Source organism: Bicyclus anynana, chromosome 10, assembly GCF_947172395.1.
Source record: "Bicyclus anynana chromosome 10, ilBicAnyn1.1, whole genome shotgun sequence".
NCBI classification, from domain to species: Eukaryota; Metazoa; Arthropoda; class Insecta; order Lepidoptera; family Nymphalidae; genus Bicyclus; species Bicyclus anynana.
The window spans coordinates 75016-100433 of record NC_069092.1 but is presented as its reverse complement, the minus strand read 5'-3'; the positions used below and the strand labels follow the sequence as shown (position 1 = coordinate 100433).

General features: G+C 39.1%; 2 protein-coding genes across 2 annotated transcripts in view; one reads left to right on the top strand and one right to left on the bottom strand.

Annotated features, from left to right (window-relative positions):
* Positions 1-25418, top strand: part of LOC112049664 (calexcitin-2) — a 71323-nt gene that overhangs the window by 12275 nt on the left and 33630 nt on the right. The gene's annotated exons all lie outside the window — the stretch shown is intronic.
* Positions 6238-10681, bottom strand: LOC128198422 (uncharacterized). The gene is made up of 2 exons (XM_052883904.1): positions 9746-10681; positions 6238-6345 (listed from the first exon to the last, which is right to left on the bottom strand). Exons 1-2 carry the CDS (start codon positions 10630-10632, stop codon positions 6333-6335), a joined length of 900 nt encoding a protein of 299 aa, XP_052739864.1. The 5' UTR covers positions 10633-10681; the 3' UTR covers positions 6238-6332.

Here is a 25418-nt window from a genome sequence, read left to right as displayed (position 1 = left end):
CAATTTTATGAATTAAAAGAAATAAAAAAGTAGATTGCGTCGTTCTGAGATCTCTCGTAATTCCAGTTTTATATCCTAAAAGTACACTTGACAAGTAAACACAAGGTGCTAAGGCGGTATGTGATCTAAGTGAACAAATAAGAAACGCAAGGAGTGTCGAGCGATACCTAATCGCATAATCAGAACATCGTTACAAACTAAAATTGAAATTCAATGACAGTTGGAGGGTTGTTCCGACTGCCGGCGCGGCCTCGGGCCGTGCGCCCGAATTTTGGTCATTTGATTGAACATCTTGTTCACTCCCGAACTTCGGCCGCTCCACTCGGCGCACTTGTTTACTAACACCACAGCCGATTGATCGAAACACTTGCAGCTTCTACTATTCGCTGTCCAAGTTCGCTTAGTTAATAAATCACTTGTACAACCTGTGCTGTACGTGTTACTTTTGCGACTTTTGCGCTATCTGGGGACGTCCTTTGTAACTTTCACGAGTCGCGAGGCAACTGGGGTTTGAACATTATCAGTGAAGCTCAACAGCGCTCCACCTGCAGGCGGGGCACTGGGGGGGACTAGTGTCAGGTGCATGGCGCGGTTACGTGATATGAACTCGTGTTCGCCAACAATTTAAACTGTATGCTGAAACCAACAGTCTTATTAATAAATTTAAACTATTTTTTTTCTTTTTTTTTATGGTGGTAAGTGATGATGTATTTAACATCGCTGGACCATGCTTATGAGTATACTCGTAAATGCTTTATGATCTCGAAGGGCGCTTTTGCTTCAACTATTCAGGGTATACAATAAATCTCAATAGGAGAGAAACATTCGTTACATTTCACCAATGACGTCAGTCGTCAGTCGACAGCGCCGGCGACACGTGACTGGTGACGTGGCGCACGCGGCGCACGCGGCGCACGCGGCGCACGCGGTACTCGGGGGGAGTTGTAAGGCTTTGAAACATTGCCCGGACTGCTTGTGAACCCAAATATGTCACGCCGTTGATGACTTGTTATTGATTAATGTTCTCAAACGAATGTATTTACAAGGTCTACCAGGTATAATCAGATCGCCTGATTACAAATTATTTTTAACATGTATTACGAGATTCTCAATGCAGGTATACTTTATGACATTTTTTTACAATTAGTGTTATTAGTATGTTCATATAACATATTATAATCACAATTCTATTAACTGTTTACTTAGAATTTATCGAAAAAAAAATCGTGATGACTTGAAGAATGGAATAAGGTGACCATGCCTCTCTTAATGGGGCAAGTCTGGCCTGACACTGATAACGTAAAGGTACAGCTCTGCTTTTTCTTATTTATGTTGTCAGTCACGCCGGAAATCTGCATACGAATATCTTGATATAAAATTAATTTCTTATCGTTTCCAAAGTAGGGTATTGAATGTAAAAGTTTACATAAAAGTCTGTCGATATTGGTACACAATGAAATAAATTCACAATTCTATTGCACATAAAATTTTGCATCCCCTATTATCGAACAACCTCTGAAAATAGGTTTTATATTTTTGGTTCAATCGACTGTTGGCCGGCGGCCAAGTTTCGATTTGCTCCGGGCGTGCTACTGCACTCTCGGTCGAAGTCGTGCTACTGGCGTGCTACTCGCGTGCTACTCACGCGCTACTCTTGCTACTAATTCGCTCAAACGTGAAGCAGTCCCGGAGGAGCCGACGAGCGCGCAGACTCCACCGGGACTCGATCTGATTGCAATTACACAAGTCTATTAGTTTTGCTCTCTTTGTGATGCATCTCGCGGCTCGTTACTGGAACTGCTGCGCTAGAGCTGCGCTAGAGCCGGTTGCGATGCTTCAGTACACTCGCGGTTTGCTGTGTATAAATAGTATAAGGAACTTATTGACTTTGTTAAACTCTAAGATTATAAAATCAAATAAAAAACTGAACTACAAGTACAAGTGATATTCATGACTTGGACTCTGACATATTAAGCGGTAGATTTACAAGACGGAGGTCCTGGGTTCGATTCCCGGCTGAGCCGATTGAGGTTTACTTAATTGTTCCAGGTCTGGCTGGTGGGAGGCTTCGGCCGTGGCTAGTTACTACTCTACCGACAAGCGATTTAGCGTTCCGGTACAATGTTGTGTAGAAACCGAAAAGGGTGTGGATTTTCATCCTCCTCCTAACAAGTTAGCCCGCTTCCATCTTAAACTGCATCATCACTTACCATCAGGTGAAATTGTAGTCAAGGGCTAACTTGTAAAGAATAAAAAAAAAAGATGCCATGATAGCCCAGAGGATATTATTCGGAAGGTATAGGTTCAGTTTCGAATCCGGTTCGGGGCATGTACCTTCAACTTTTCAGTTATGTGTATTTTAAGAAATAATATACCTGTTAATTTTCTTAATTCTCTTATATAAAATACAGTATGATAGAAACAGTTAAGAAGCTCTCTTTTCTCTTTGGAGATTTTCCTGTGAGTTAAGTCCAAAACTACTGTTTGTTAATGCCTAGAAGATATTATGTACATGTTACATATAGAGTACATACACCCTCCCGACCCGCACGTACGGTGCGTCCGTCCGTACGCGCGTCACGTCGCGGCGCCGCGGCGCTAGCAGGCAACCCTTCACCCGCCGCCCGAACACGGCGCACGATGTTGTAGTCTTAACGAACTAGTTCACTCGCTCCACTGGTTACTTTCTACGGTTTTTAAAATGAAGTCCACAGTTCGAGTCGAGCGTCATTCCAAAAATCATGAGATTTTCGTTTAGTCATCGATGTGAATGATGTCAGTACAACGCTTTGCCCTTGCAAGCAGGTTATTTTTTGTTTTTTGAGCCATTTATCCTGCACCTGAACCACCTGTTCTCTCTTATCGTGTCGGTTCTTTACGTAAGGACACATTACATCTCTAATTGCATATGATAGCACAAACACAAACACACCGTCGAGGGGACAGTACAGCGTGACCAATATTCAGTCACTTTTATTTTTTCTTTCTTCTTTCACACGAAAGCTCGTTCCAAAAAAAAAAACGAAACGAAAGCGTCTGGAGCTTTATAAACTAAAGTTTCCCAACTTGGACTTACTTCCTGCTCGTATATCTCTCGCGAGATCTCATATTTTAATCCGGTAAACCAAAGAATGCCAGCGCAATCCGTCTGTCTAGGAACTTTTTTATAATAAAATTAAAGCTAAGATCTTTATTTTAACGTAAATGTAAAAGTTAAGATCATAGCGAGATAGTGAGCATAGACTACCATTAATAACAACAAATTAATGTCTAAAACCAGAAAGCACACCAGGAAGCCACACTCTGCAGAGTCTTATCGGATGGTGTGCAGTCCCTTTTTAATTTTTTTTTGTTTACTTAATTTGTATCTGTTTTTTTTTTCTCAGTTGTATGTACTCAGCTAAATAAAGAATTTTATTATTATTATTATTATTATTATTAAAAGTGAACATTATTGCAATTAAATTAATGATACTTACTGTCTATTTACTTAATGTCTACTACCCATTTACAATACGATATTATATTACACCCATAAAATTGCATTGCATGTGTCAAAATCTATATCTATACTTATAATAAATCTGTAGAGAGGTCAATTCTGTACATGAATTATATTTTCAAAATAACTATCAGGCTCAGGGGTGATTAGTGGTCAATACTGATGCCAAAATTGCAATCAGTAAAATTTTTGTCCGTCTGTTTGTCTGTATGTTCGTTATAGAAACAAAAACTACTCGACGGATTGTGACGAAACTTGGTATAATTATTCTTCATACTTTTGGGCAGGTTATAGTATATTTTTCACCACGCTACGATAAATAGGAGCAGAGCAGTAAAGGGCAATGTGGGGAAAACGGAAGAAGTTACTACATTTTTACAGCGATACTACTGTAAGGGCTGGATTAAAGAGGTCTAAGGGCGGACAAAGTCGCGGGCATCCGCTAGTGTAATATTAAACATTAAATACAATGCACGAACGAGATATATCACGACAGACAAAAGCTTGAAATGACTTAATAGCGATCTTCTCTTCGTGCCGTTGTCAAAAGAACTCGTAACTTTATATGATTCCGACGTATGAGAAGCGACTCTAAATCTCGCGTGCGCTGTTGTCTCACGAGAATATCTCTCATTCTCTTTTGTGTTGTCGGGGATTATAGCGAAGTGTGTTTGTAAGTAGTTTCTGGCGGCCGAAATCCTCCATTAAGTTGTGGTGACCGAGTTACCGTCCGTCAGCTCGCCCCGCCAGCGGCAAGTTGCTAATCTCCCGCTCGCCGCCGCTTAGCGACGAAACTTTCTGCGTGTTGGCGAACTTACTCCAAACTGTTTCGCCGAACAATAAACCGTCTGCGGCATGACACGGGATTGTTCGCTGTCGGGGGAGGCTGCTGACACTAATCTAAACTGTCGACGTAGTCCCGCTGTCCCGCGGGTGCACGACATATTGTAATCTAACCGATGGCTGATTGTTAAGAGAATCGCGAGCGCAAATCGATGTAGAGTTGGACTACCGATTTAATTTTATGGTAACTATCTAAGAGAAAAGCCTAAATCGTACAAACAATTATGTTAACTTTAAATGCTCTAGACTTTGGTACATTAAACATTACAATTGCCCAATTCGTCTCCCCAAGTTAGATTTTACTTAGTAATATCATTACATTTACTTAAACCCTTAAAGTTTACTGACATAAATAAAAATAATGTTCTTAGGTTCGTTTACCTAGGCATTTACTTGTAGCTCATCATAATATTTTTATTATAACGAGCTAAATGCCTAGGTAGGATTAGATAGAGGACAAAAATTACACGATGTCGTTTTCACAACATTACTCGTGATAGAAAGGAAAACTTACAACTTTACATTCAATTTCGTTTTTCGTTTATAATATATACACAGCACTATACGTAAGTTGATAACTACAGATAATATACGACTGTCAGTATGTCGGTGACGTGAACACATAAGATTCCCCGCAAAAGAGTGCCTGATGCGGCTGAAGAAGTTTTCACGATTTGTTATCTCTGTGGCGACGTTCGCTTGAAAGATTGAATTGCGTATTTAAAAACGCGGTGCTAAATTTTCATTAATCCATCCTTTCAAACGTTAATAAGTCAGTAATGAGCCACTTGCGGCCCGCGGGCCTCAGCCCACAATGCTAACTCGTCAGTAACGAGCCACTTGCGACCCGCGGGCCCAGCGGCAGCAGGTGGCCGCACTCGCACGGCTGTCAATAAATAATTGTACGCCGCAGATTTATGGAGTGCGTACAATTGGTAGCGCCTGGCGTCCGCCGCGCGCTCGCCGTGCGTACCAGTACGTACTCGTGCCGACCCGCACAGTCGCTACAGTTACTTTTAGTTATTTAGCAATAAGTGCTTTGACATTTCTAATATGTATGGTGTGTCGATTCAGGTTCTAGAATTGTGATCCTGAACTTGATGAACTATAGTTTTTTGCTACACGAGGAATTTCCAATTTTTTTTAAATTACGTTATTTTTATCATCATCAACATAAAAAAGTAAGAAGTCAATGAAAATCTACCTAATTGATAAAATTATAAAATAAATTGACCAATAAAATCTTCATTAAGCTTGTACTTATTCTGTGGCACAAGTCTCAAAACGGCAAATAATGGTCTAATTTAGTTAGAAAGACATCATTAGTTAACTAAACTAAAGCAGCGAGTTTCAAACGCAGCGTCCGCGCTAACTGCGGCGCGCACTAACTCACTCGCTCTCGTAGTCTGACAGCAAACTAGTTTACTCACTTCACTTGAACAGTTCACGCAAACTGAATTAACAGCAATATATACTAATACTGACTGACTTCTAACTATCTTACCAGCTCGCAGCAAAGAGCATTCTTGCTTACTTAATTTTTCCAAGAAAGTTTAATTTCTCAGTAAAAATTCTCAACCCTAAATTGGAATGTCGGTGGTATCACAACACGTGCCTCGGAGAGCAGGTCAAGTTTTTGGTCCGGTTCATTATCATTTACATATTATTATAACAGAAAATGGTCGTAAAACAATTTAATATTTACACCCCAAGCCCACTATACTAAACTCGCATTGGAACAGCGTGGTAGTGGCCTACAACTCATTACAAGACATTACAGAATAATTCATGATTATTATTATTATAAGTAAAATATCCTACTAATATTATAAACGCTCTCAGACCTGGAGTTTGTTAGTGGGTTTGTGAGATGTGTACGAATGAAACACGGCTTCGTGCATAACTGTTTATTCAAAACCTGCGGTCGCGCTGGCCGACACTCACACATGCAAACTGTGTCGGCGCATACATCACAACTCTTCCCCCTCTAGTTTGGGAACCTGTGTACAAATTTTATACATTACAATTAAAAGTTTCAACAACCAATTCCCATTAAGTTTCTATTTAACCTACCTTACTACTATACTAAGTTACCTTTACACTATTTACACTAATTTGTAATCAAACAGCTTTTTTCTATTTCTTAACCTACGAGCAGGCCGTGGTTGAGCAGGTGGGTCGCCTGGCACTGTCACACTGGGTGATTTGCCAATATCCAATTTTTGTTGTTCAATTAAATCAGATGACGTAGCTGGCGACCCCTCTCCTCGCCCTTCGTTCCTATCTTCCGTCTCCCCCTCCATCTCCCCAACCTCGCTTAGCGTGATTGGGCTAGCACTCCCAGTACTCTGAACTTCCACACTTGGAACACCTCCTACTTCTGCTGGAAGCTCTTGAGATGGCGGTAGCGACAGATCCGTACTGGATGAGGATGGTGACAGTGATGGCTGGCTAGGCCCCGTATTATCACAATAACTCTTATCATTACTCTTATCTACTACTAGTTGATCTATGTGACGCTTACAAGTTAACCCTTGCTTTTCCAGTTTAACTAGATACATTCTGCTACCCAAACTTTCCAATATTACTCCCTTATGCCAAATAGGTTTTCTATTTTCATAACATCTAGCCCAAACTTTTTGTTCTATTTCTAGCAACCGACATTTATTTTTTTCTTGTGTTGGTTTATGCTCCCTGACACTACGCGGCGGAATGATTAGATCTAATTTGCCGCGTAAGTTTCTACCTAACAATAACATTGCAGGAGTGACCCCTGTCGTACAGTGCACTGTGTTACGGTATTCAAATAAATAATCTAACAATTTTTCATTACCCCTAGTTGAGGAAGATTCTATAATTGATTTAATCATTTTTTTGCACGTTTTTACCGAATTTTCAGCCTGTCCGTTGCTGCAAGGGTGATATATGGGTGAAGTAATGTGCTTAATACCGTTCTCTAAACAAAAACTTGTAAACTCTTGTGACACTATTTTTGCATCATTATCCGATACCAGAACATAAGGTAGGCCATAATGAGAAAATAAAAATTTTAATTTAGCAATTAGCGACCTACTGGAAGTACCGGCCGTCATTTCCATACACTCGAGCCATTTGCTATACGCGTCTATCACGACTAAGTAATCCTTTCGGCCGACCTGCATATAGTCGAAGTGCAGCCGCTCCCAGGGCCCGGCGGGGCGAGGCCAGGGCGCGGGGGGCGCGCGCGCCGGCGCAGTTCTCGTCGCTGCGCACACACTGCACGCTCCGATCAGCTGTTCGATGTCAAGGTCAATGTTCGGCCACCACATGCGTGTGCGCGCGGAACATTTTGTCTTAACTATTCCCTGATGCGTTTTATGTAACTCTCGTAGTAGTGTTTCCCTATGTACGGCCGGCACGACGACGCGATGTCCTCGTAATAGACATCCGTTTTCTATATCGAGATCATTGCGACAATTAAAGTATGGCAAAATACTTCTACATTTTATTTTACGCGGCCATCCATACTTTAGGTATTTTGTTACTGTAACTAGAGTTTTATCTTTTTCGGTCGCTGTTCGTATATCTCTATATGTTACCGGTAGACTATTTAATTGCATAGCATTTATTGATAGGCAACATGCGTGCTCCGCCCTATTTTGTAAATCGTTTTTTTCTATTAGCGGCGCTCGTGAAAAATAATCGGCCACTTTATTCTTTTCCGATGAAATATACTGAATTTCGTAATTATAAGCCGATAAAATAATAGAATATCGAATCAACCTAGAAGCCGTCATCTCAGAGATACCGTTCTTTTTACCGAATATTGCCAATAAGGGTCTGTGGTCGGTTTTTAACACGAAAGGTTCTTGTCTCCCGTACAAGTATTGATGGAACTTTTGGACTCCAAAAATTATACTACAGGCTTCCTTGTGTAATTGGCTGTAATTTTTTTCACTATTTGATAACGATCTGCTTGCAAACGCCAAAGGTCTCTCTACCCCATCGTCACCTATCTGTGCTAGTACCGCAGCAACCCCTACTGGGCTGGCATCCACGGTGAGGATGAGACGCGCGCTTGGATCGAAATGAGTCAACACGCGGTCTGATGTTAGCTCACTCTTAATTTTCGTGAATGCCCCTTGTTGTCGATCTCCCCACTCCCATCGCGCATCAGAACGCAATAACTCGTGAAGTGGACTTAAAATTGATGATGCATGCGGCACAAAATTCCTATAATAATTAACCATGCCTAAAAAACGTTTTAACTCTGTAACATTACTCGGCTGTGGCGCGTTACTAACAGCTTCTATTTTCTTTGGACATTTACGCAAGCCGTTTTTATCAATGATGTAGCCCAAATAATTTATACTTTTTTGAAAGAAAGCACATTTATTCTTTTGTAATTTTAACCCCGCTTCCTTCAACCTTTGGAATACTAATTGTAACCTTTGTAGATGTTCAGTTTTATTAGACCCGGTTACGCAAATGTCATCAAGGAAAACCGAAACACCGTTTATCCCTGCTAGTAAATTTTCAATAGCACGTTGGAAAATTGCCGGTGCATTAGCTAGTCCAAATACCAGACGGGTGTACATGAAAAGACCTTTTGTAGTGTTCACGGTCGTTAAGTGTTGAGACTTTTTGGACAGTTTAAATTGCGTATACGCTTGACTACAGTCTAATTTAGAAAAATATTCACCACCTCCTAATTTCACAAATATCTCCTCAATTCGAGGTAACGGGTATTGATCAATATGAATATCTTTATTTACGGTCAAGGAGTAATCACCACAAATACGTACACTTCCATTTTGTTTACGTACCGGAACAATGGGAGTAGCATATTCGGAGTACTTTACTGGTACCAGTATACCCTGTCCTACGAGCCTATTTAATTCTGCCTCCACCTTATCCTTTATCGCAAAGGGTAACGGTCGTGCTTTATAAAACTTGGGCTTAGCACCCTCTTTCAAATGTAGATTTACTTCAAATTGATTGAAACATCCTAGTTCCTCCGTAAATAGGTCACTGAACTCTGATAATAATTTTTGCACCTGTAAGTCATGGGCCTGCTTCAAAACAATGTTATTGTTATACGTTGATACCACAATATTAAAATTGGCCATAAAATCACGCCCTAGTAATGGTGGACCTCCCTTTTTAATAACATAGAATGTTAATTTTTTTGTGCAATTTGAGTAAGTTACTTGAACGTCCACACAGCCCATAGGAGTGATTTTGTGTCCGTTATAAAAACAAATCTTAATAAAACATTTGCTTAAGGTTAAATAAGAAAAATATTTATAATACAATTCATCCGAAATAACACTAGTGCTCGAACCGGTGTCTAGTTCCATATCTAAGCGTACATGATTATTAATTAACACCGGTATTAATATAGGATTATTGTTTACGCACCTTAAACTGAATACCTGACATTCTTCGCACGACCCGTTACAGCCGTCCGATACATTTTCTTCCGGCATTGATTCTATATGCATATTATTAACCTTTTGACCTTTTTTTACACAGGCCTTAGAAATGTGGCCTATTTCCAAACACCGTTTACACTTGTGAAAACGAAAAAAACACTTTTCTGAAAGGTGATTACGTAGCCCACACGATTTGCATTTAGGACGCGCGTCATCCTCCGGCTCGGTGACAGCTACGTCTCGTCTGGTTCGTGGAGCGCGGTTACGCCACTTGCTGATGTTCCCGTGGTACAAAGGCTCCTCTTTTATACCAACTTCTGCTCCTTCTTGGCTCGTCCCCGTTGCAGTCGCCGCCTTGGACTTGCGTGCACACGACACCTTTTGTGCCAACTCCAATGCATTCGCAAACGTCAAATTACTCGCGTCTTTTTCGAAAAGGCGATCCCGTTTCGGTCCCAACGCCAACCCGAGTACAAAACGGTCACGAAGCAGCACATCCAACGCCTCCCCGAAGTTGCAGTACACTGATAGTCCCCTCAATCGGGCTGCAAAGTCTTCTAGTGCTTCTCCCGCCATTTGCGTGGCACTATAAAACCTATCTTTATCGGCAAACGTAGATCGTCGCGGCAAGAAATGCTTATTAAAAGTTTTAATTAACACCTCATATTCGGTTTCTTCTACGTTACCCGGATGCACCAAGTTGATCAGCAATCTATACGCGTCATCCGATAGGTGGGTTATTAACACGGCCCTTTTTTCTTCACTCGTTTCTATTTTATTAAGTGCTAAAAACTGTTTCAATTTGCTTCCAAATAACTCCCAGTTTTGAGCATTTGGTTCAAACATTGTGAGATTTCCAATAACTCCTGCCATTTTTTTGCGCTTAATGTGGGTTGATTATAAAATCCTCGTCGCCACTGAGATGTGTACGAATGAAACACGGCTTCGTGCATAACTGTTTATTCAAAACCTGCGGTCGCGCTGGCCGACACTCACACATGCAAACTGTGTCGGCGCATACATCACAGTTTGTCTACCTTGAGTCATTACTGTCAGACAAGGGAGGAAGTCAGCAGGACATTAGAAGACGCATCCAAATCTCCAAAAATGCCATGACCAAACTAGTGAGAATTTGGCAAAGCAGAAGGGTCTCCAATAACACCAAGAAGAGACTCGTTAGGACTTTAGTCTTCTCAATTTTCCTTTATGGCGCCGAAGCATGGACGATAAGGGCCATAGACAGAAAGAAGATAGATGCCTTTGAGATGTGGTGTTGGAGACGGATGCTTCGTATACCGTGGACCGCTAGAAGAACAAACATCTCGATACTGAAACAGCTTCGCATTTCCACTAGACTTTCAACTGTATGTTATCAGAGGATCTTGAGTTACTTTGGCCATATAGCCCGTCGCCTTCCCGATAACCTGGATAAAATAATAGTGGTGGGCAAGGTGCAAGGGAAACGACCACGCGGCCGATCACCTACCCGCTGGTCTGACCAGGTTAAGTCACTCACTGGACTCCCTGTAACAACAGCCATTAAAAAAGCTGAGGACCGGACTGTGTGGAGGGAAATAGTTAACAACGCATCGAAGGGACTGCAGTGCGGACACGACCTTCAGCAATGAAGAATGCGGAAGGCTCGAAGACCAAGAAGATTATAAACGCGAAAGTTTGTATTGGTGTATGTTTGGATGTTTGTTACTCTTTAACGCCACTATTATACTACTGAAACGATTTGGCTGAAATTTGGAATGGAAATAGATTGTACTCTAGATTACCACATAGGCTACATTTTCATGGTTCCCGCTAATCAGTAATAACAATGATGACTATCATTGTGACTATTAAAGTGTAGGGTATTTGTTATTAATAAGCTATATTATAAACAAATGTATATATCTGAGCTCCCAGGGCCGCCGCGCGGGTGCCACTGGCAACGATGTGTATATTCGGCTCGTAGGGCCGTTGCTATTTCATTAAATAATTTACATGCCGCCGCCCCCGCCGCCCCCGCCGCTGGGCGCGTCAATTATGTTTATTACTGTGACACGAGACACATGAGAATGGACGGTACTGTTCGTTTGTTTAGTTCGTGACGTCACCACATAACACATACTATGTGACACACGGTCGCGCTGTCGGAGCTACTGTCGCTCTGCGCTACTGTGATGCTCTCTACTGCACTGCGGAGCGGCGCACGGTCTCGTTACTAAAAGTCCTGGGTTCCATTACAAATTCAAACAATCGCAGATAGAACATGTTTCAAAGTTGCACAGAAGTTGTAAGAGCAGTATATGTCAATGAGTCAATGTTGATGTACTAGACTGGTCTCTGTATTGCTTAACAAACGATTGGTAGAATGGCGCCGCGTATCCAATGAACTAAAATTTTTCCCGTTACATTACATTATTCATTGTTTTATTTTGGTTTAAATCACACATAACAAATACGAAATTTTTGTGTGAAGAGAACCATGAATACCACTATCGGTGAGCTCCACTAATGTAAAATGTCGTACACCATCGGTTAGCTCGTATTTACTTACAATGGCAATAAAACGTACGTGCTCCGTCGACTCGATCGCTGTAGATGAGGTAAAGTTAAACGATTCGACGCCGCACGATTTCACTTCTTTTGTACCGCGACTCGATCAAAGGAGTATTTACTGCGGTAGAACGCAATCTAGCGGTAGTTGGTGCCCGCCCACGTGCGTGCGGGCGGCGGGGCGGGCGGCGGGAGAGCGAGCGGGAACTCAAGACAAAGACACGTCTGGAGACGTTGAAAAATACGTTTCCTTCATGTCTACATCACAGTAATAATATATTAACCTGTTACCACCTACCCTTTATATCAGTCCCTTAAACACTGACATAATTATTTATTTTTTAAAGATTTTTGCTTTTATTTTAAGATAAACAGTATCAATGGAACTTTCGATTGAATTATACTATGTGTATTGATTTTAGACTTCATAATGAGACACAAATTGGTCTTAGATTAGAGATAGATTCACGAGAGGATCACTATCCTCTGGTGAAAGCTCCTCGAGCTCATGCAGTACGCATGTCACCCGGTGCTGGAGCGGCGCAGGCCTGGCGCACGCTCATTTCCATGCGGAGCTTGTACTCGCACGGAACGGAACTAAATGAAACGTGACTTGAATTTTAACACAATTTAATTTTCTCGACTTAGACGCGTCGGCGACATTTTAATTCAACAAAAAGTTTTACAATGTAGGTTTTAAGCTATTGTTAATTCTACGATTGTATTATTATATATTTTGTATTATTATATATTATATATATATATATATTGTCCGACGGTCTGAAATTAGTCACAGAGTCTGTAACAAACGTGTGGAAAATGTTTGTATTTTGTAAAATTACAAAACCGACAATATTAGTCGTATACGTCAGAAGTGAAATCCCCTGAATCAGTATTTACGACGCGGTGCTCGGTTTCGTTGTAATTTATGTAAATTGGTTATACTGGTATAATGAAGCATTTTCACAACCGCTCTGTGAAAGAAAATGACACTTAAAGTAAAGAGTAGCGGAAGTGGAGCGGCCGCCCGCTGTCAACTTACGACGGAAATATGATAATGAAATGTGGTCCGTTAGTGGCGACACGAGCGACGCGACACGGCGACACGGCGACACGGCGACACGGCGACTTCACGACTATCGTAGCAGCGACTTGCACCATCCACTGTTACTCCATCTGACTATAATCTTTCTTTTCATCCGCTTGATGAATGAGGTTTCAACAAAGATTTTATACTAGATTTATATTAGATATGACACTATCATATTGAAACTAAGACGAACAAAATTGCCTAATTGTATCAATTTCATTCAGTCGCGTCGTAAACAATGAAAGTTAACTATACATACATAAATAAACAGAGTGTCCCGTATATAATACTACATACTTATTAAAATAATGCAATATAATATGTTAATCGAAGTTTTACGGTTTTTAAGTTATATTGAATTTTTTACAAAATACAAAAATCTCTACCTTCAGTACAATTGAGTCATACTATGTGCTGAAAATTACTTAAGCGTTGATTTTATACTTGGTAATTATTTTTGAATAACTGTTTTATTTAAGTAATAAAAGTTAAATTTTTTCTACTGCAAAAAAGCTTTTTTCAAAAAAACGGCTCTAGGTATTTTTTATGTCTAACGTTTTTTTTTTAGTTAGTTCGGATCACTTTTTCCGATGTTTTGTTGGCACGTTACAATATATACTATAATATATCTATAGTATAAAATATTGTTATGTTTAGTAAAAAAATATAGAGAAGATAGGAGCGAGCACGCTGGTAAAGTGATTGCGCTGGTATTTGTGTGCCCGGAGTTGTGTGTTGTGTGTTGTGTGTGTCCACAGTGCAGCAGCGCACGTCTGACGTCTGGGCGCACACATAGTTACGATATCCAATTTATTGTGCAGCCTTCTGTGACAATACTTTGCCGAATATAAGAATATCACAACGTCAAAATATAATTTATCAATCGAACTAGTGAACTGTAAAAAGTTATAGATTCAACAATTTTATTCTTAGTTTTAACAACCATAAGACTCTGTACTACATATGAAATTTTCCTTTTAAAATAAACAGGACTAGTTGAATACGTTACACGCGTAATGCATAAGTTTACTTAAACTTGTGCTTTCTTGATGCGCTCATTTGCTAGAACGAAACTTTTGCATAGAAAACACTGAAAATTCTTAACTCGACTCAAGAAAACACTGAAAATTCTTAACAGAAAACACTGAGATAGTTTACAGTGGAACGAGTAGAGTGTGTGCTGAACCAACAAAACATGCAGGCGTAATTAAAATGTGTACACAGAAAAACAAACTACATGTCATGGTCACGAGTTACAAAGCGAGCGGTTCGTGGCGCGGGACAGGCACAGGACAGGCGCAGGCCAGTGCGGGACACGGCCCGTCACAGACGAATACTCTTTTGGCAACAGTCGCCGGAAACAACAACGTGCATCGCGCGGTGAAGCCAAACGCGATATCAAGATAACTTCACAACGCTCGATTGAAAATAAAAAAAACTCTTGATACTGAAAGATAATATAATATTCGTCCGAGATTAAATCTACTGTTAAAATGTTACCTAAATTGAGGAACGGTAAACTTTGTTCGCTACTTAACAGGAGGAGCCAACCCGCTACCGGGCGAGCTGTGTATTAGGAAAGTTATATTGCAGATTGGAATTGGGAGCGCGCAGGTATCCAATTAAAATTGGATCCAGAAATACGAGCCGGGAGCTAATTAAAGGAAATTGTAAACATTCTCTCCAAATGTACGCACGCAGGCGCCTCTTTTACTGATTTTAGCAAAATGTTCAGACTTAATATGAATACGTACACAATTACATAGACACTTATACCCTTCAATATTTAGTGTGAGCAGTTTGTGAGTAACTCACACTCAAACGCAATCACTATTGATTAAAAAAAATAGTTAAAGTATACTGATTGTGTTTTAAGAAATAACTAAAAATAAATGCAATATATTAAACGTTACTGATAAAACATTAATTTGTACTGAATTATGAATTGAAACTGTCCGCGTCTGTCATCTGTACGCAATACAAAACAAAATAGCCCCAGTCTACTAGTTCGTTGAACAAAAAATAAGGATTTTGCAAAAAATCAAATTTGAATTGCAAACGATGTACAGGCTGTCGGCGGCTAAATTCAACCCTTTCAGCGGCGGCGCTGACAGCTGTCACTGTGACCCGCACACGGCGCACACACGGCGCACACACGGCGCACTGCGCGGTGCCTGTAGAGCTAGATAGAGGTGCCAGCCATATGCAACAGTACACAAGATTTCCATTTCTGAAGTGATAACTTCTTATGGGAGGGTAAACCGCTTGGTGATTTAACGCGTTCAAGTTACAGCTGAAGTTGGCACAACTTCGGACTGATTTTACCACCACGGACTATTTGAAAAGTTTCTATGTTGTTGTTGTCAGAATTTTCTTCACACCTCTCCGCCACTAGAGGATTCTTATTAAATTCAATAAATAATTACGTTCAATTAGTTATAGCAATTGGTTAATTTTATCACTTTTCTCAAGTTTCCCGAGATGCACATGTTTTTTTTTTAATTAAATTATGGCGTGCCTGATTGATTTATAAATAATAGAAAACCATCGCCCAGACCAAAGGTATTCTTCTCAGAGCATGCTCGGCAGCTACTTGATTTAAAACTCATATACCTTTAATTACCCCGACAAACACACCTTTGAGACAGAAAGTCAAAGGAGCTAGTTTACAATAAGTTGGTAGAAATTCCAATGCAGACTTTACCGATCGGATAATTTAGTAGTAGTAGTAGTAGTAGTACGGTAGTGCGGTACTAGGATCAGAGTAACTACTTACTCTGATACTAGTACCGCACTAGCGTACCGTACCTACCGTATAGGAAATGAGGTAGCTGAATGAAGGCTGGTGGCGTCGAGCGTCGATAGGAAAAAATTGTCAGCGAGTGCTTTTCAACATTCGCCAGAGTGGGGAACGTAACGTTATTGCAAATAGCTCACGTTCCGCCGCCTGCAGTGGAGCCTGCCGACGTCACGAGCTGTTAAACTGTTTATGTTATAGTTTGTAGACGAACGTGCGCGATACCGACACTTACACAGCGTAAGCGTTTGTTGAGGATATACATCGTACAACATTTTACGATGTATATTCTCAACAAACGCTTGAGCTGTTTAAGTGTCGGTAAGTATCTCAATATTGCGTGGGTGGTACATAATCCTTGTTCAAGTGGTCATAACTACACATCTGTTTAGTTTTGGTACTTGTATTTATAAGTATTCTGTGGTTTTAGCGACAATATGTAAATATTATAAACATCATTACGAGCTGATGTCTCCCACAGATGGGATAGGCCATAGGTTCACTATGAGTGAACCAGAACCGTATTTGAGATCGATAGTTAGCGACTATGGGCGTCATAAAAATGCTTTTTGTACTATGAGAAATCCAATAATTTTCTTGGATTGTGCGTTATTTATTTTGTCAGTATTATTATGTGGTGAGCAGGCCACTGGCTCGAAGTATTGATCGAACCGATCGAAATTATTAAAGTCGTAGCCAAAAAAAAAATAATACCTACACCAAATGAGATCTAGAAGAAAATTACATCTGGCTGGTTTACTTTTCGGTTTGTTAAAACAAGGTAAACCATTATATCTTCTGAATAAATTAAATTGGGTGGGTAAGAGTGGGACGGGTCATCGAAGCTGTCGCAATCAGTTTCGTGTTCCACCTCATCGTACTGCCGCGTTCAGAGGATCGTTTACCTACTCCGCCACTAAATGTTGGAATAATATCCCCCCTCCAATAAAAAAAGTCAAAAGTATATATACTTTTAAAAAACTGCTGAAACGATTTCTTATTGACAGACAGTTCGAATTCCAAGATCATGTGGCGGAGTTTTCATTTTTGTAATTCTAATTTATTTTTTTATATAATATAATATGTAGGACGGCGCAGCTTGAGTGCTTTATGATACCTACCATTTTAATAACTTATATACATACAACGTGTCCCAAAATTCAACGATAAGCGGGCGCCAAAAGATTGACCTGCTCATGAGCACTTAAGGAAAAATAATAAAAAAAATATACCTAAATTTTTTTTTTAGTTACAAAATAAATTTTAAAATTCTTTGAAAATTTACACCTTGTATGATATTTTGAACTACCGCAGCTACAATTTCTTAAATATGCTTAAGATTTTTTTTGTATCGGAACCTAAGTAGTACTACTATTCACCACAACTCTTAAAAACACCACAATGCCCGCAGTTTTTACACAAAAAAAAATCAAAATATTTTTTTTCCCTCAAATTTTTAAAGATTTTTACTTTCAGTCTACTTTGACTCATGGTCTTGCAAAAAAAAGTATGAACACCGCTATGGCAAGTTATTTTCAAAGTTGACGCAACTAATCAAGATTTCAAAATAGTATAATACCCTAGGATAACTAGTCACAAAAAAAAATATGCGTACCATTTGTAAACAAGAACCAAATTTCTTAATTGTTCTTGTTGTTAGTAATAAATTTTACTATGTTCCAAAAATGTGTTTGTTATTTTAATTACACAACATTAAAGTAAATGTTCGAATTGTTTTCCACCGGCATTAATACAGGCACGACATCGCCTTAAAAACGACCGTTTTATTTTTCGCGCATATCTTCTAGCATTGATATGTGCCGCAGCCTGAGTGATTTTTTGCCGAAGCTCGTCCAATGTCGTAATCGGTTTTGCGTAGATCCTGTCTTTGAGACAACCCCAATAAAAGAAATCCAGGGGGTTTAGGTCGGGTGATCGGGGTGGCCATAGGATAGGACCAAGTCGCCCGATCCAACGCCCCGGATACTCGTGGTCTAGGTATTGTCTCACAGGACGAGCGTAGTGAGCTGGGCAACCATCATTTTGATACCACATATTTTGAAGGTCGCTTAGGGGGACGTCTTCTAGTAATTCTTGCAAATCATTTTGTAAAAAGTTCAAATAACTGTCCCCATCTAAGTTTCCTTGTAATTCAAAAGGCCCAATCACTTTTCCATTTAAAATGCCCGTCCATAAGTTGACCTTAAATTGATATTGGGATTTGTCTTCTCTCATCAGGTGCGGATTCTCATTGCTCCAGCTGTGTAGGTTGTGAAGATTTAAATAGCCATCTTTCTTGCAGGTTGTTTCATCCGACCATAGTACTTTATCCAAGAACTGAGGATCTTCCCGATGCTTTTGAAGCATCACTCGGCAAAATGCGATCCGCAGTGGATAGTCCCGTGATAGTAACGTTTGTACACGTCTGTAATGATATGGGTGTAGCCGATGACGTTTTAGTATTCGATGTGCTGAACTTTTTGGGATTCCCGTAGCTGCTTCTATGGCACGCACTGAGGTAGTTGAATCAATGTTTATTTCATTGAGAACTTCTTCATCGCATTCCGATCTAGGTCTTCCAGCGTTTCTTCTAGCTGACGGCAAACGACCCTCCGAAAACGCTTGATGCACATTCATAAATACCCGATAATCTGGATATCTTTGAGCGTTTGGGTACCTTTCTCGATACAATCTGCTAGCAGCGTTAGCATTGCACCGACATTCTCCATAAATGAGATGCATGTTAGCGTATTCCATCGGCGTGTATGGTTGCGGCATGATAACGCTAAACAGTCCAAAATACACCAAAAGTCCAATTCACAAAACACAGGCACAGTCCAAAATAATGCCAGGTCAGTTCAGTTTGCAGATCACTTAAGTCCAGTCAAAATGCAAAGCCAAAAGTCGTTAGTACGAGAGCCACGTCAATTGAATACGGAAAGTTGCGCAGTAAACAAAGGAGCAGAGCGTACTGACTTGCTGGGAACAGGATTTTCTTTACCTGCATCATTGTCATTCAACAAAGAACATCTGTCTATCCCTCTCTAACGTATACTTATCGCTATCTTTCTCTCTCTCTCTCTCTCTTATTTTTAAATGTTATCGTTCGTTCCATTAAAATTCTAGGAAATTGCAACGTATGACTCACATCATTTTGTGCATAAAGTAAAAGTGATTTCTAGGAGCAAAAACATTTTAGAAATTTAGTTCTTGTTTACAAATGGTACGCATATTTTTTTTTTGCGACTAGTTATCCTAGGGTATTATACTATTTTGAAATCTTGATTAGTTGCGTCAACTTTGAAAATAACTTGCCATAGCGGTGTTCATACTTTTTTTTGCAAGACCATGAGTCAAAGTAGACTGAAAGTAAAAATCTTTAAAAATTTGAGGGAAAAAAAATATTTTGATATTTTTTTGTGTAAAAACTGCGGGCATTGTGGTGTTTTTAAGAGTTGTGGTGAATAGTAGTACTACTTAGGTTCCGATACAAAAAAAATCTTAAGCATATTTAAGAAATTGTAGCTGCGGTAGTTCAAAATATCATACAAGGTGTAAATTTTCAAAGAATTTTAAAATTTATTTTGTAACTAAAAAAAAAATTTAGGTATATTTTTTTTATTATTTTTCCTTAAGTGCTCATGAGCAGGTCAATCTTTTGGCGCCCGCTTATCGTTGAATTTTGGGACACGTTGTATATTTATATAATATAGGTATGATTAAATAGTTTATGTATTATTTTTTTATATATTTAATTTTCAATTAATTACGAATTTATATGTTTAATATGTTGTTATCTTATATATTTAATAACAAGTATTTAGTTATCTATAAATTAGTAAAAAGAGTTCTTAACAAAAAAAAAAGTATACATAATTATATTGCAGGTAATTTTTTTATTTGTATCATTAATTTTGTTTTTCATCGTTATGTTTAAGTTTTTTGTTTTTTTTTTTCTAAATCAATGTGTCTACCTAGTTAGTTTTAATTAGTTCTTAATAATTGTATTTAATAGTTTACGTAAACTGTTGAACTGTGTGCGTGGCGGCACCTGAACTGGGTCCTAACTGAAAATCAGTGCTGCATATTTTTTTTATTGAAAGTATGCGGCAAAATGCTGAGTTGGGGCCTTTTTCTAGGTTGTGCCACATATTACAGGGCATTCTTTAGTGCTCCACTGTTTGAGTGGACAGTTAAGCCATAATATGTTATAATTTAGATTTTATGTGATATGTGGCATTACTTAAAAATAAAGATCTTTTCTTTCTTTCTTTTTCAAAGTTGACCACCGATCTGTTCACCAGTCGTTTATCCAGCGAGATCTACTTAATATCCTAAGCCGCCAGGAACATGTTAAACCAAAGTCTAAAAACTACTAAAAGTAAAAGAAGTCGTATAAAACTGAAGAAGAGCTATCAGCCGACGATCGCTGTAAAAGTTTAGAAATTGTACTTTAGAAGCAGTTATACTTTATCTTAATCTTAACTACCTACTTAAACGTACCTGCCGAGACCGCTGCGGCTCAAGTGTCGACTGACAAACTTTATTATCGCAGGAGAAGCCACTAAACATCGAAACCAAGTCACTGACTGACTGACGCGCGGCGGTCGGCGCCGGCGCCCGCTGTCAGCCGGAAGACTGACGGGAAAGCTTAGGAGACTTCGCGGCTAAGGATGTCTTGATAAATTATTCACTTCATCTTTAAAAATATAATGATAATTTCAAATCAAGAGTTTGTAGAATAACCCAAATTACCTAACAGAAATAACGGCTCGTAAAACCATCTTTACACAGACGAGCGAACACATTGACAAAGCAAACTTTCAGCGATACATTTATTTATTCCTTCGTCAGAGCTTTATTTATTACTTTGAATGTATCACCGCGCGACGAATGGAAATAATGCCGTAAAAAGAGATTAGCTATAATACGCCGCCGCCTACTCAGATATTATTATTTTTGTTAACAATTGTTAAACACATAATACTTAATAATAATAGTTACTTTGTATGCAATATTTTATTTATATAAATAAAGTATAAGGTTGTGAAGTCACCTTAGCTATAAATCAGCCCCGTGTGTTCACCGTATATAAACATAACATTCTAGTTAAAGCTTTCTCTTTTGTGCTACATATTATCATTATCATCATAATAAGTATCATATTATATGTATATAGTGTGAACCTATTACTATGAGTATTATGTCATATACATAATAGGATGTGCTGTTTGAAATATTAAATGTGTACGATTAAATTCGGTTTCTTTTTGTTGTTCTTTCAGTACTTCGTAAATATTATGTGACTGATGTATGATATCGATAGAGTACACATTGTCTCGTTATTTTATAAATGCCCAATACAATAATGTCTATACAAATGTATGTGGAGCAGTCCCGAGAAACGAATGGTCAACACGGACCCGATGATTGAGTGTCCGTCGCAGCGAAAGCTTAAAATGTAAAGCCGTCCGACTGTTTGCTGCGAACACTCAGCTCTCGATGTTGGCATAATTACTTCGCTGTGAATTTTTCATACTCGTTCACATTTTATTTAAACGTAAAGCGGCACCAACGCGAGTTCACTTATTTAAATCAGCGCGGAGTACTGCGGAATAAATTAATTTATCTGTTAAATAGTCTGTTAAATAAAGTAATTCATTCGCTTAATTAAAGTAGGAATATTCAAAAAAGGTGAAATTGTGCGTCTTTTCGGACGACGATTAATATTTAAATTGTGTAACCAGGGGTGGAGGGAGGCAGTTAATTTAGTTGGCGGCGGAAATGGTGGGACAAACGGAACGCAATCACAAGTTATTTTTGATTAAATTCAAATTCTTTTGAAGGGCCTTTTTAATACTTTTCATTTTACTCATCTTAAATGTTATTTATGATCAAAGATCACAGCTGAGCTTTTTCACGACATTGGGAGATGGAAGGAAGACTCTGTTTGATGTCCACTTCCTGAGATCAGGTCCTGATGATATGTCACGCATTCTTCTCTAGCCTTCGTTTCTAAGTATATTTTTCTTGTTTCACTCGAAGTCCAAGACTCAGTGCCGTAAAGAAAATGGGAAACAGGAATATCCTAACAAGTTATTTAAACTTGACATAATTATTGGTTTAAATTATTTATTACTACCTGACGCCCACTACTACGTCCGCCCTTAGATCTCTTTAATCCAGCCCGTACAGTAGTATCGCTGTAAAAATGGAGTAACATTTCCCGTTTTCCCAACATTTCCCTTCACTGCTCTGCTCCTATTGATTGTAGCGTGATGAACAGTATACTATAATCTGCCCAGGAGTATGAAGAATATTTGTAACAAGTTTCGTTAAAATCCGTCGAGTAGTTTTTGTTTGTATAACGAACCTACATAGTAACAGACTGACAGACAAAAATATTACTGATTAAATTTTTGGCATCAGTATCGATCACTAATCACCCCCTGATATTTTGGAAATATATTTCATGTACAGAATTGACGTCTCTACAGATTTATTATAAGTATAGATTACTACTATTACAACCTAACTATTACTTACTAACACAGTATTGACCGAAATCATGCATATCCACTGTGAATATTACTCGTTCTCTTGGCCTATTCATCGCTCAGCCACAGTCATACATAATAAATCAGATCTCCGAGATCAGGCTTACTGTTGTAACAAAATTTTATTCAAAGTTTTTGTTACGATTGTTCGGCGCTATACGAAGGAGAGAGGGTACGGTGTGCCGAGGGCGGTGCCGAGCAAACAGAGAGTGTTTGAGCCGAGGAAGGGATTCAAGGGTTTATTTGACGTATTATTTCAGAAAATCAATCCGTAAACTCAATTGAAACGTACAGCCTTCAATCTGTCTCCACGAAGTCGCAATTGTTCGGAAGCTCTCGCTCGGGCCTCTGTCAGTGTAACAAAGGGCTGACAAGTGCTCGGCGATCAGCCGCTGCAGAAACAATGGAGTCAGAGACGGGCGTCTGACGAACTAATGTTGTCAATTTGTGGGAGTTCGTCGCAGAGAGTCGCTTCCCTCCGGCGGAGAGCCCGGAGGGTCGGCGGGAACTGGTTGAAGTAATAGCCATTCGTGAGCCGATGTTTTGGAAAATTGTTTTGCTACGACAAAATACTAGTATTTTATGGACCATACTAGCAGACACCGCTTCGTCCGCGTGGAATTTAGTTTTTCACAAATACCTCGGGAACCCTTGAGTTTTTCCCGGATGAAAAGCATATGTGTTAATCCAGACTAAAATCTATTTCCATTCCAAATTTCGGCGTTAAAGAGTAACTAACATCCAAACGAACATCCAAACAAACTTTCGCGTTTAAAATGTTAATAATAATAATAAGCCTGTTTATTTCCAATCCAAATAAAAAAATAACATAACGTACAAGCAATTTTTAAACTTAAAAACTAACATAATATTATAAACTAAAAAAAAATGCGTTAATATATTAATTGCTGTCGCTTTCTTCGTTACCATTGATCGGAACCCCTTCTCGGGTAAAGGCCTCCTCCAGCTTTTTCCAGACCTCTCTGTCTTTAGCTTTCTTTATCCAATCATTTCCTGCTATTGTTCGTATATCATCTATCCACCTTTTTTTGGGGCGCCCTCTTCTCCTTTTTCCAGTTGGTCCTTCCCATACAGTTGTCTTTAAAGTCCATCTTTTGTCCGTGTATCTTGCTATATGACCTGCCCACCTCCACTTCTGCTTTAGAGCATATTGTAAGGCATCTATAACTTTTGTTTTACGTCTTATGTGTACGCTCCTGACTTTTTGTATTCTTCTTACTTTCATTACACTCCTTTCCATTGCTTTCTGGCATACTGCTATTTTAGTTTTTATTTTAGCGTTGTAAGTCCACGTTTGGCACCCATATGTGAGAGTAGGTAGGACACAGGTATCTAGGACGGTTTTCTTAATATGGAGGGGGAGATCTCCTTTTAGGATTTCCTTCAAGGACCAGAACTTTTTCCAGCTCATATTAATACGCCGTTCGACCTCTTGTTCTTCGTTATTATTTTCGAATGATATTTGTTTCCCTAGGTATATATAGTTTTTCACATATTCAAGTGGCTTTCCGTTCAGGTTTATAGCATTTCTGTGGGTGTTCGTCATTACCTTTGTTTTATTCTCGTTCATTTTTAGTCCAACCTTTTCGCTTTCTTTATTTAAGATATTTATCATTATTTCTAGTTCTTTACTTGTTTCAGCAAATAGGACAATATCGTCCGCGAATCTGAGGTGAGTAAGTCGGTCTTGATTTACTCTTATCCCCATCGACTGCCAGTTGATATTATCGAAAATTTGTTGTAATACTAGTGTAGGAAAACTTACAGTTTTGGCGGATCGCTGGGTTTCACCTTCAGTTAAATACTAATTATTATCACATGCTTCATGTCACGTTTTTTCTTGCGCCGGCCGGCTTCTTCGCGGGTTGGTAGATACACTTCTTGCGGTTTGTATATTGTAAGTTTGTAAGATAGGTTTAGGCGATCAGCGGATATGGAGCTCCAAGTGAAATAAAAAGGACAATTTGCGGATTAATCTGATAGAGGTTGTTGAACTTGTGTAGGTGACGCGGAAGTGAATCAAAAAGAATGCGTAGTGATTTCATAGACTAAATGTCAATGTTTCATAGACTTTGTTTTTTTTTTTTTTTTTTTTTGATGGACTCGTGGTCGAGCTCTTTGATATTAAGAATCTTACAACTCCCCCGGGCGTAGAGGTACCCTCTACATAAATTAATAACTGAATTATAAGGTTTGAGCGTTGAGCTTGAAGTATATGTGAAAATATATTTATAACTATAATGTACTAAATAAATGAATTATCTTTAATTAAAACAATTTGAATGAAATTAAATATTATTGCAAAGGTAAGGGACTAATCCGTACAACAGGACGGATATAGCTTCCGGAGTGCGTTCTAACTTTGACTGCTCTGACTATATTATCCTTCCCTGGATACAATTGTTCTACTATTCCTAAAGGCCAACATAAAGGATGAGTATTAGAATCTTTGATCAGTACAACAGTTCCAGTAGTAATAGGATTAGAAGGTGTATTCCATTTCTGTCTCTGTTGTAAAGAAGTTAAGTACTCTTGACTCCACCGTTTCCAAAAGGAATGAGTGATCTTTTTTAATAATTGATAGCGTGATAACCGAGTGTCAGGTATGTCAGTCAAGTCTTCTGATGGTAAATACTTCATAGGAGTG